At 38.9% G+C, this 13,502-nt stretch overlaps 1 protein-coding gene across 1 annotated transcript; it reads left to right on the top strand.

The window, feature by feature from the left end:
- Positions 1-1,083: 1,083 nt before the first annotated feature.
- Positions 1,084-12,572, top strand: LOC129782203 (ankyrin-3-like; the record flags this gene model as incomplete). The annotated part of the gene is made up of 4 exons (XM_055789572.1): positions 1,084-1,191; positions 11,106-11,402; positions 11,471-11,626; positions 11,719-12,572. Coding segments are annotated over 4 exons (1,415 nt in total), but the record flags the coding sequence as incomplete, so codon positions are not given.
- Positions 12,573-13,502: the final 930 nt, after the last annotated feature.

The raw sequence follows: 13,502 nt of genomic DNA, 5'->3' as shown, positions 1-13,502 counted from the left end.
AGCAATCGCACTGCACTTGTCCGAGTATGTAGCGATATCGATACCCGCAAACACAAAATATAAAAAAACGATGCCGCTACAGATAAGACCCGCAGGAAGAACTTTGTGAAGATGAAATAAACCAAGAAGCTGACGAGAGGGCAGGCATACGTAAACGAGTTATAAGTGGTATTTTATTAACCAATTATAGCAAGTCCCTGAAGAAATGGATCTCCCCCCGCTATCGTATGGCTTCGGCCATCTGGATCATAGTGGGGTATGGGTCAGTCCACGAGAAATGCCAATGCGTTGGTTTGCTCTTCATTTGTTCATGTGTTTTCTTCACGCACTCGAGTTCGGGAGCTCGAGGCATGGTAATTCGTTTTTCAGCGAAATAAAAAAAAATCAATGTGCTTGAGATGGGCTTGCGGAATCTCTGTAATGACCTTTCGTTTTTTAATATTGTACCGAGCTCGACCCAAAAAACTTCGTTTTTATTTCGCATTTCTTTTTTTATAACATAGCTATCGTTGCTCAGGTCATTTGGCGAAGCAGATAAATTATAATAAATATATGTTGTGATTTATGGTTGCAGAATTAATGAATACATTGCGTGGTATTAGACGGTTAAATTTCACGATGTAGTAACTTTAACTTTTTCTTCTGTTGTTCTTACAGCAGTTCTTATCTGAAACTCCAGGTATTGTGGATAGTTCGGGATGTGCTTTACTTATGACAGAAATCGAAAGAACAGGGTGCCGAGAACATTAAGTTTGACTTCGAGACCCTATACACTGTTTTTGTTGGAAAACTGTTTAAAAATCGTTACCAACATGAATAATCGGATAATTCATTCCATAACATGATTATCAATTTGAAACCATACCATATATCATATTCAAGGAGATAAAGGACCCAAGAAATTCAATAAATAGATCACAGTATATGCGGCCGTTGATGAAACGTTATCAAAAAAATTCCAAGAATCTTCTGGGAAAAACTCAACTCCAAAATCATATTCACAAACATTCTTAATTATAATAGCTATAATAGCAGTTTTCTAAAAAACCTAACTGTATTATGATTTTTGTCTTTCTTTCACAGAATGACACAAATACAGCGTTCCTTAGAGCGGCCAGAGCAGGTGACCTACAAAAGCTGGTAGAGTACCTTGAAACGGAACAGGTCACAGACATAAACACATGTAATGCGGTGAGTATCGGAGTCGTTGTCAGGCAAAAACAGTCAGAGTGTCAGACAAAAACAGCCAGACAAGAACAGTCAGAGTGAACTTCGGAAGCTCAACTAAGTGCTAATAAAAAGTGCATGTAATGCTGCGTTAGAAAGCGGAAAATCACCTATGATTGTGGTGTCATCGTTGAAAAAAGAAGCTAAGCTTCATGACTGTATGAATTGGCTTTAGTCTGACGAATCTTCTTCTAGAGTGTAGTTGATTGTGATTCGTCACGTAGTTTCAGAATCATATTTTTCTGACTCATGTAGGATCAAGTTATGGATGAACAAAGGTGACAACAATTTGGTCATCTCGTATGGATTGCTCTAAATATCGAGAAGATATTTAATAGCAAATTTCGCTAACAAATAGCTTCTCAATACTAAAATTAGGGACCACGCATGCTGATAGTGCCTCTGTCATATTTTCTTCGATTTATTTTATGTACAATTTTACTCAAATAGAAGCATACATTTTCCTCCTTCCTCATTCCTCATTCCTCATTCCTCATTCCTCATTCCTCATTCCTCATTCCTCATTCCTCATTCCTCATTCCTCATTCCTCATTCCTCATTCCTCATTCCTCATTCCTCATTCCTCATTCCTCATTCCTCATTCCTCATTCCTCATTCCTCATTCCTCATTCCTCATTCCTCATTCCTCATTCCTCATTCCTCATTCCTCATTCCTCATTCCTCATTCCTCATTCCTCATTCCTCATTCCTCATTCCTCATTCCTCATTCCTCATTCCTCATTCCTCATTCCTCATTCCTCATTCCTCATTCCTCATTCCTCATTCCTCATTCCTCATTCCTCATTCCTCATTCCTCATTCCTCATTCATCATTCCTCATTCCTCATTCCTCATTCCTCATTCCTCATTCCTCATTCCTCATTCCTCATTCCTCATTCCTCATTCCTCATTCCTCATTCCTCATTCCTCATTCATCATTCCTCATTCCTCATTCCTCATTCCTCATTCCTCATTCCTCATTCCTCATTCCTCATTCCTCATTCCTCATTCCTCATTCCTCATTCCTCATTCCTCATTCCTCATTCCTCATTCCTCATTCCTCATTCCTCATTCCTCATTCCTCATTCCTCATTCCTCATTCCTCATTCCTCATTCCTCATTCCTCATTCCTCATTCCTCATTCCTCATTTCTCATTCCTCATTCCTCATTCCTCATTCCTCATTCCTCATTCCTCATTCCTCATTCCTCATCCCTCATTTCTCATTTCTCATTCATCATTCCTCATTCCTCATTCCTCATTCCTCATTCCTCATTCCTCATTCCTCATTCCTTATTCCTTATTCCTCATTCCTCATTCCTCATTCCTCATTACTCATTGCTCATTGCTCATTGCTATTTGCTCATTCCTTATTCCTATTTCTAGTTATGTACACCCAGGTTTTTTTTACGCGGTTTTTTTACGCGGTTTTTTACGAGGTTTTTTTTACGCGGATTTTCGAATTAACGCGGTTTTTTTTACGCGGATCTTCCAATTAACGCGGTCACCGCGTAAAAAAAAACTGAGCAATATCAAATCTGTCCCTCATGCTTCCTGAGACCATATGACGGAACTTAGTGCTATTGACGGATATTAGTGCACCTATGTGCCAGGTTCGATGCATCTGTAGCGAACACAGATTCAATTTGCCCGCGTTGTTCACCACCGCCTATGCCAGTTTCGATGGGAACGACCACGTCAAGTCGGAGGACAGATTTTGCAACGCAAATGCCTGACAGAACAGAAAGAATTAGACCAGAAGCAGTTAGAGTTGGAACAGAGGCAATTAGCGCTGCAGAGAAAGCATTTCCAGGAGAAATACAAGCTGGGTCGCTAGTTGATGAATCTGCAAGTGCAAGAAGAAATATCTCGAGATAGCATGTTATTTTTAATCTGAGCAATATCACATCTCTCCCTCAGGCGCACCTTTTTGAGCATTTAAACCATAAAATTTACCTTAGGCTGGACAACTACTTTGTCACACTCCACCTCGCTTCGTCATACCCCCTAAAATCGCTCATCTAATGAGTTACAATAAATGTTTACTCGAATTCGGATTTTCCAATTAACGCGGTTTTTTGCTCGGATTTTCCGATTTTTGCGCGTAAACCTGAGCAACATCACTTCTCTCTCTCTCAGTTCATATCTCTCCCTTTCAAGCTCCCTCAGAGCGTATGCCGCACCCCATCACGATTCTCAAGATGATTTTTATGTGACCTTTTTTTCTTTACGGGGAGTTTCCAATTAACGCGGATTTTCCAATTAACACGGTTTTTTTTACGCGTATTTCCGAATCAATGCGGTTTTTTTTACGCGGATTTTCCAATTAACGCGGTTTTGTTTTACGCGGTTTTTTTACGAGGTACGTATCCCCCGCGTAAAAAAAACCTGGGTGTATTTGGCGTAGAACTACGTCTAACAGGAAGATATGGGGGGGGGGGGGGTAAAATGAAAAACTAAAAACTGAGCATGTTCGAAATAATAGAAGATTTTGAACGCTTATAACACGATCATTTCTTGTTAGATCGCAAAGATGTTTGAATAAATTGATTGGAAATATTTCTACGCACTTATCACAATGAATACAAATTATATATTTTTGTAGATCAACAATTTAATAATTGTGAAGTATCAAGCATTATATGAATGCTCTAAACTCCACGTTTTGATTGGTTACAATTTGTGTTCCTCAAATTGTAACTACCTAAAAGAGCGACTAGATTGGCATCGAATTACAGTTTGTATAGACCAAAATAACTTCAAAACAATCGTATCCATCCACTGCGCATATCATTCTATCCAAAGCGAAATAAGAAAATAAGGAAACGAAGCCACCATATAAATATTGGCATCACTCTAGTCAACCTCAGTCTTACACCAGCAAACGAGAAGGCAGAAGTCTTTTATAATGTATATTTCACATACAATGGTTTTGTTTCATATTGGAAGATCGTACACTGTTAAGTTCCTGAAGAAAGTCTCACCCCTATGTGATTCTCCCGACAGCCTGTATGCAGCTGCCCGCTGCGAAGCTATCTATCATTTTCTAACCTTGAACTAGTTTACACCATCAACCATCAAGTAATAACCCAAAACAAATGTAAGGGGTTGTATCTAGGACAAGACCTCATATTTTCGACGTAGAACTACGCAATTATATTATGCAATCCACTCATTTACCACTTCGAATATTATTTTAGAATGTATCGAAATTTTTGTAATAGATTATGTTCTTCGTTACAAATAAATTTGATGAACGTCCTTTTGCGTTTGATATGATGCCTAGGACTACCAAAATATGTGAATGGAAAAATTGTCAAACGATCATTGTATTTTACATTTCCTTCTGAAATTATTGCACATCTCATGTTTACGTAATTCTCGAACCGCGAAAGTTCATTCACCTCTAGTATCTGAAATGACGATTTCCCCAGGCTTCTCACTTTGAAAGTACGTTTTAGGGAAACAAACTCCGGTCTGCACAACGACAAGCCACTACAAAAGTACTCAACACCAAAAATAACACCTCCAACTTGCATGTATTTGCAAAGCGGATTCCCCCAGGCACATTAATTTTGAAGTCCGTGTTAGGGAAACACAGCTCGGTGGGAACAAAAATACTCCCGACTTGCATGTATATTTGTAAAGCGGATTTCTACAGGTACATCGTTTTTGAAGTCTGTGTTGGGGAAACCGTAAATCGGGCCAATCAAAACTTGACAGATAGGGCTTTTAGATAACGCTTGACATTTTACAGTTATTCAATTATTCATGAGATGAATAACATTTTATTAATTGTGACAGACGCGTAGAAATATTTCCTATCAATTGATGCACACATCTTTCCGATCTATTAAGAAATGTTCGAGTTATGAGCATTCGAAATACGGGTAGGGTAGCACCCGTATTTCGAATGCACAAATAGGCAGAACAAATGTATGGGGGAAAATGAAGTTCTTTCAGTTTTCATGAATTTAAACCATTTAGAGATTAGTGAATTGTAATGTATAGCATATCAAACAAATGTTAGACAATTTCCGATTTGTGAAGGCGATCTGGCGTAGTGGTAACATCCATGCCTCTCACGCTAAAGGTCACGAGTTAAATACTCACTCCCGACATTCTTCCAAAAATGGAAGTAAAAGTGACGAACCAGCCAAATGAGTTGAAAATCACTATAATACAGATATAAAAAAAAATTCCGATTCGATTGATATGCAAATCATGGGAATTCGTTCACAGTGAAAATAGTTATTAACGTTAACTTTATTTCATAAAAACGTAACCTGTTTTCTGATTTGGCACCCTTCCTGAAAGACGTAGTTTAACGTCAAAAAGCAGTGAAATCCAATCCAATGTCTAAGCAGCAACATCAACAGAAACAATCTCAGCATCAGCAACAGTATCGAAAATATAAGTTTCGCTCTGATTGAATCACATGCAAGAATTTTTTGAATTTTTTACGTGGGAATACGTTTTTCAGTAAGGGTGCCAAATCAGAAAACAGGTCACGATTTTATGGACCACCAAAAATTTCACAAAATTTTTGTTCCTAAAATTAGATGCATTCTAAATTAAAGTCCGAAGTGACACACGAGCAAATTGAATATAATAATTTTGTAGTTCTGTAGACCAAAACATAAATTATTTATTTTAACCTTTTGCGGTCGTTTATCTGCTCTCAGTAAGCACAGTAAGGAATCATACTGAATATTTTATTCAACAATGTAATTATTTACTTTTTACGAATGTATAAGGAGTGTCTATGAATAATAGGTAACGGTACTCGGCATAAATAAAAGATTATTAAAAAAAATAAAAAGCAAATTGATGTTTAGTCGGGAGAGATCTTGTGTGCGGATTTTCGAATTAACGCGGTTTTTTTTACGCGGATCTTCCAATTAACGCGGTCACCGCGTAAAAAAAAACTGAGCAATATCAAATCTGTCCCTCATGCTTCCTGAGACCATATGACGGAACTTAGTGCTATTGACGGATATTAGTGCACCTATGTGCCAGGTTCGATGCATCTGTAGCGAACACAGATTCAATTTGCCCGCGTTGTTCACCACCGCCTATGCCAGTTTCGATGGGAACGACCACGTCAAGTCGGAGGACAGATTTTGCAACGCAAATGCCTGACAGAACAGAAAGAATTAGACCAGAAGCAGTTAGAGTTGGAACAGAGGCAATTAGCGCTGCAGAGAAAGCATTTCCAGGAGAAATACAAGCTGGGTCGCTAGTTGATGAATCTGCAAGTGCAAGAAGAAATATCTCGAGATAGCATGTTATTTTTAATCTGAGCAATATCACATCTCTCCCTCAGGCGCACCTTTTTGAGCATTTAAACCATAAAATTTACCTTAGGCTGGACAACTACTTTGTCACACTCCACCTCGCTTCGTCATACCCCCTAAAATCGCTCATCTAATGAGTTACAATAAATGTTTACTCGAATTCGGATTTTCCAATTAACGCGGTTTTTTTCTCGGATTTTCCGATTTTTGCGCGTAAACCTGAGCAACATCACTTCTCTCTCTCTCAGTTCATATCTCTCCCTTTCAAGCTCCCTCAGAGCGTATGCCGCACCCCATCACGATTCTCAAGATGATTTTTATGTGACCTTTTTTTCTTTACGGGGAGTTTCCAATTAACGCGGATTTTCCAATTAACACGGTTTTTTTACGCGTATTTTCGAATCAATGCGGTTTTTTTTACGCGGATTTTCCAATTAACGCGGTTTTGTTTTACGCGGATTTTCCAATTAACGCGGTTTTTTTACGCGGTTTTTTTACGAGGTACGTAACCCCCGCGTAAAAAAAACCTGGGTGTATTTGGCGTAGAACTACGTCTAACAGGAAGATATGGGGGGGGGGGGAGTAAAATGAAAAACTAAAAACTGAGCATGTTCGAAATAATAGAAGATTTTGAACGCTTATAACATGATCATTTCTTGTTAGATCGCAAAGATGTTTGAATAAATTGATTGGAAATATTTCTACGCTCTTATCACAATGAATACAAATTATATATTTTTGTAGATCAACAATTTAATAATTGTGAAGTATCAAGCATTATATGAATGCTCTAAACTCCACGTTTTGATTGGTTACAATTTGTGTTCCTCAAATTGTAACTACCTAAAAGAGCGACTAGATTGGCATCGAATTACAGTTTGTATAGACCAAAATAACTTCAAAACAATCGTATCCATCCACTGCGCATATCATTCTATCCAAAGCGAAATAAGAAAATAAGGAAACGAAGCCACCATATAAATATTGGCATCACTCTAGTCAACCTCAGTCTTACACCAGCAAACGAGAAGGCAGAAGTCTTTTATAATGTATATTTCACATACAACGGTTTTGTTTCATATTGGAAGATCGTACACTGTTAAATTCCTGAAGAAAGTCTCACCCCTATGTGATTCTCCCGACAGCCTGTATGCAGCTGCCCGCTGCGAAGCTATCTATCATTTTCTAACCTTGAACTAGTTTACACCATCAACCATCAAGTAATAACCCAAAAAAAATGTAAGGGGTTGTATCTAGGACAAGACCTCATATTTTCGACGTAGAACTACGCAATTATATTATGCAATCCACTCATTTACCACTTCGAATATTATTTTAGAATGTATCGAAATTTTTGTAATAGATTATGTTCTTCGTTACAAATAAATTTGATGAACGTCCTTTTGCGTTTGATATGATGCCTAGGACTACCAAAATATGTGAATGGAAAAATTGTCAAACGATCATTGTATTTTACATTTCCTTCTGAAATTTTTGCACATCTCATGTTTACGTAATTCTCGAACCGCGAAAGTTCATTCACCTCTAGTATCTGAAATGACGATTTCCCCAGGCTTCTCACTTTGAAAGTACGTTTTAGGAAAACAAACTCCGGTCTGCACAACGACAAGCCAGTACAAAAGTACTCAACACCAAAAATAACATCTCCAACTTGCATGTATTTGCAAAGCGGATTCCCCCAGGCACATTAATTTTGAAGTCCGTGTTAGGGAAACACAGCTCGGTGGGAACAAAAATACTCCCGACTTGCATGTATATTTGTAAAGCGGATTTCTACAGGTACATCGTTTTTGAAGTCTGTGTTGGGGAAACCGTAAATCGGGCCAATCAAAACTTGACAGATAGGGCTTTTAGATAACGCTTGACATTTTACAGTTATTCAATTATTCATGAGATGAATAACATTTTATTAATTGTGACAGACGCGTAGAAATATTTCCTATCAATTGATGCACACATCTTTCCGATCTATTAAGAAATGTTCGAGTTATGAGCATTCGAAATACGGGTAGGGTAGCACCCGTATTTCGAATGCACAAATAGGCAGAACAAATGTATGGGGGAAAATGAAGTTCTTTCAGTTTTCATGAATTTGAACCATTTCGAGATTAGTGAATTGTAATGTATAGCATATCAAACAAATGTTAGACAATTTCCGATTTGTGAAGGCGATCTGGCGTAGTGGTAACATCCATGCCTCTCACGCTAAAGGTCACGAGTTAAATACTCACTCCCGACATTCTTCCAAAAATGGAAGTAAAAGTGACGAACCAGCCAAATGAGTTGAAAATCACTATAATACAGATATGAAACAAAATTTCGATTCGATTGATATGCAAATCATGGGAATTCGTTCACAGTGAAAATAGTTATTAACGTTAACTTTATTTCATAAAAACGTAACCTGTTTTCTGATTTGGCACCATTCCTGAAAGACGTAGTTTAACGTCAAAAAGCAGTGAAATCCAATCCAATGTCTAAGCAGCAACATCAACAGAAACAATCTCAGCATCAGCAACAGTATCGAAAATATAAGTTTCGCTCTGATTGAATCACATGCAAGAATTTTTTGAATTTTTTACGTGGGAATACGTTTTTCAGTAAGGTTGCCAAATCAGAAAACAGGTCACGATTTTATGGACCACCAAAAATTTCACAAAATTTTTGTTCCTAAAATTAGATGCATTCTAAATTAAAGTCTGAAGTGACACACGAGCAAATTGAATATAATAATTTTGTAGTTCTGTAGACCAAAACATAAATTATTTAATTTAACCTTTTGCGGTCGTTTATCTGCTCTCAGTAAGCACAGTAAGGAATCATACTGAATATTTTATTCAACAATGTAATTATTTACTTTTTACGAATGTATAAGGAGTGTCTATGAATAATAGGTAACGGTACCCGGCATAAATAAAAGATTATTAAAAAAAATAAAAAGCAAATTGATGTTTAGTCGGGAGAGATCTTGTGTGCATTTAGGGGTGTTTAGGTGACTTCTCCGATCGACCATTTAATTTTCGCGAATTCGTTCATTGTTTCCGGGTTACAAGTGGCGTCAAATTGCAGTGCATATCAGTCAAATGTAAAGAAGGTATTTTTCAGGCGGTGATAACTGTGTTCAATGTTGTCACATATTCATCGTATTGAAAGGGTTAAAAATCTTTTCCATCTGTAGTTTTTCTTACGAAAATCTTTACCTAAATCTATACAGTTCAAATCTTTGTTGGATAACAGCTCTGTTTATTAGCATATCATTATTACTCAAACCTCAAAATTTGTATTTGTTTGGCGATGCTTATACATAATCTTGCTGAATATAGACTGCATACTGCATCAGTTGTTAAAAATTTCGATCTGCCCATCTCAAGTTTGCGTTCATTGTGACAATTTTTTTTCACCCAATCTTGCTATTCTTAGTTGAGCGGTATATGTGTATTTCACGGTATCTGAATTTCAAGTTATGAGGTCCATGATTTTGGATACGCCCTTATAAAAATTCAGTCGCAATTAAAATTGATCCCCTGATACTGGAAATTGTGATTTTGGGTAGCTGTAACCTTAGGGGTAGTGGGGGCAAATTGATCAATAGGGGCAAAGTGGTCACTTGCTTGTTTGGTAGTATAACTATTGACTATAGATGCCGTATTGATACTCACCTTATTTTTGAAGAATTTAATGACTTTTGAGTCACCCTGTATTTCAGTAGAGCTATCGCATGTCAAAATACAAATAAAAACAGAAATTGCTCTCTCGATAGCCATTCGGCCGTAGTTATGTGCGCATGGTATCTAAGGATGGTTTATCTAAGCGATTAATTAGCATAGCAATTCTTTTGATGTTTGGGGGCAAAGTGGTCATAGGTGAATAACAACTTACAATGTTCTGGTTACTAAAACTGATATACCTCATCACATTCTGCTCTTGAAGAAGATACTTTTGTGGCTTTGACCCTGAATAAATATGCCACTCCAACTAAACCAAGCCTCATTATGCGAAGCGTTATGTGTTTCTTACTACGCTTTTGTATGCAAGAGAAAATTTAAATTGAGACTCTAGGTGAATAGGCCAGGCTTATTTCATACATGTACCTACTATATATGAACAAATTTGGACGAAAAAAACGCATAAATCTATCCCATTTAGTTTGATATGTGCGGGTGACCACTTTGCCCCCACTAGGTGACCACTTTACCTCCAAGCAAAAAAAAAGGTTCGTTTTTTCACTTTTTTTTTCTAATGATAAAAAGTGTACTATTTTGAATTTTTATAGTAAAAGCCGTTTGCTGTCTTGAAGAACAATGAGTAGAACTATAGCATTCTTCGAAAAACGGGAATTGAATCGGTATGTGGGCGCTGGAAATGGGCTTTTTCCTTAGGGTGACCACTATGCCCCCACTTCCCTTATGTAGAATTTTAAAAAAATCGGAGACGATCGCTTCAGAATCAGCTGACTGGGCGTGCTCTATATATTTTTCCTTATTTTCCCCCTTCAGTTTCCAGTAGTTAAATAACCCCAGTTGTGTTTACCCAATGTACTCACCAATCACATGCACTTCCAGAACGGCCTGAACGCGCTGCATCTGGCCGCCAAGGATGGCCACTACGAGATCGTGCAGGAGCTGCTCAAGCGGGACGCCAACGTGGACAACGCAACGAAGAAGGGCAACACGGCGCTGCACATAGCGTCGCTGGCCGGCCAGAAGGAAATTATCCAGCTGCTGCTTCAGTACAATGCCTCGGTCAACGTGCAATCGCAGAACGGTTTCACGCCGCTCTATATGGCCGCCCAGGAGAACCACGACGAATGCGTCAATTTGCTGCTGGCGAAAGGAGCGAATCCGGCCCTGGCTACGGAGGTAGGTTACGATCGATCGTTCGGAGCGTTCGAGCTGTTAACGTAATTGCGTTCTCGCTTGTTTTGTAGGACGGATTCACACCTCTGGCCGTAGCAATGCAGCAAGGTCACGACAGAGTTGTGGCGGTTTTGCTTGAAAGTGATACCCGGGGCAAGGTGCGATTGCCGGCGTTGCACATAGCGGCCAAGAAGGATGACGTCAAGGCGGCGGCACTTTTGCTTGAGGTAAGAAATGGGCGCGGTTATTGCAACATTAAGTGTGGTATTCTAGTTCCGAACTGATAACTATTTACGACCTGTTTTTATGTCCTTTGCAGAACGAGCACAATCCGGACGTATCATCCAAGAGTGGTTTCACTCCGCTGCATATAGCTGCCCACTATGGGAATGTCAATGTCGCCCAGCTGCTGATTGAGAAGGGTGCCGACGTAAACTTCACTGCCAAACACAACATCACACCGCTCCACGTTGCCTGCAAGTGGGGCAAGCTGAATATGGTATCGTTGTTAATCAAAAACAAGGCGCGAATCGACAGCGTCACCCGGGATGGTCTGACACCGTTACACTGCGCGGCACGTTCCGGCCACGACCAGGTCATCGAGCTTCTGCTGGAGAACGAAGCCGATATCATTGCGAAGACGAAGAACGGTCTTGCGCCGCTCCACATGGCAGCCCAAGGGGAGCACGTGAGCGCGGCCCGAATCCTCCTGGTTAACAAATCCCCCGTGGACGACATCACTATTGATTATCTAACGGCGCTACACGTGGCCGCTCACTGTGGTCACGTAAAGGTTGCTAAGCTCCTGCTGGACCGTAATGCAGATCCGAATGCTAGAGCACTGAACGGGTTCACCCCGCTGCATATCGCTTGTAAGAAGAATCGCATCAAGGTGGTCGAATTGCTGCTCAAGCACGGTGCTACAATCAGTGCTACTACGGAAAGTGGGCTTACGCCACTGCACGTGGCCAGCTTTATGGGATGCATGAATATTGTGATTTATCTGCTGCAACACGACGCTAGTCCTGATATACCGACGGTGCGCGGAGAGACTCCGCTTCATCTGGCTGCTCGCGCAAAGCAAAGTGACATCATTAGGATTCTCCTCCGAAATGGGGCCTATGTTAATGCACAGGCACGTGAAGATCAAACGCCGTTGCATGTTGCTTCCAGGTTAGTTTAGGTTTAACATGACGGAACATTTTACGAAAGATGTAACGATTCATTAAGAGTTTTCAAACGCATATTACTCAAAATCGTTATTGTGACATATGTTGTGTTATATACCATCAGACAGAAAATTTATCCAGCAATTTTTTTCTTTAATACATGAAAACTGAATATAGTTAAAAACGTTAACAATTTGTCGTTTGAAATGGGTATGTTTTTTTTTCGATTGCACTAAACACTTGCTTTCGTCCCCGACGCAACGAGTAATCTTTTTGCCTGAATTCGGGCGTTAGCTCACAATGTGAGTTGATGCGTATAATGAATTATTCTTCATTCATCGATAATAGGCATTTATCAGCTGTTGTATTGTATGTTGCCCAATCAATTCATGCTCAATTCACATTTTTATCGTGTAGGTCTTGCCACTAACAATTTAGAACTCATGGCCATAGAATACTCAATATATATATCACCGGGCTATGAAGTTATTACAAACAATGTTCCGGACAACGTAGCCAAAAAACGTTGCGGAAAAAAATAATTTTTAACTATAATATATTTCTGTAGTCATAAATTTATTTGACTTGAGCTTATATTTATGTAGATACTAACTATTTAAACTTGTGTTTAAATATGAAACATGATGACTCTTTGTCTTCTTCTGTATAATTGAATAAATAGAAGAAAAGGGTAGTAATGGTTTTAATGGTGTTTTTGTGTACATTTATGAACAGAATGTGGTTCCGGATTCTACCACATTATCTCATCTAACCCGTTTAAAGGATACAAGTTCATACAGGAAACTATTTTTTCAGGGTTTCCATTTGATGTATCAAAAGAAATTACAGCTTCTGAACATTGGAAAGACTCAATTAGCTGCGATTTTATTTCCTTCTACAGGAATAAAGGAATGAAATTTTTGTGTTCCCGATA

Source organism: Toxorhynchites rutilus, unplaced genomic scaffold, assembly GCF_029784135.1.
Source record: "Toxorhynchites rutilus septentrionalis strain SRP unplaced genomic scaffold, ASM2978413v1 HiC_scaffold_461, whole genome shotgun sequence".
Classification (NCBI taxonomy): domain Eukaryota; kingdom Metazoa; phylum Arthropoda; class Insecta; order Diptera; family Culicidae; genus Toxorhynchites; species Toxorhynchites rutilus.
Note: the sequence above shows the minus strand (reverse complement) of the source record. Positions and strands in the feature narration are given on the sequence as shown.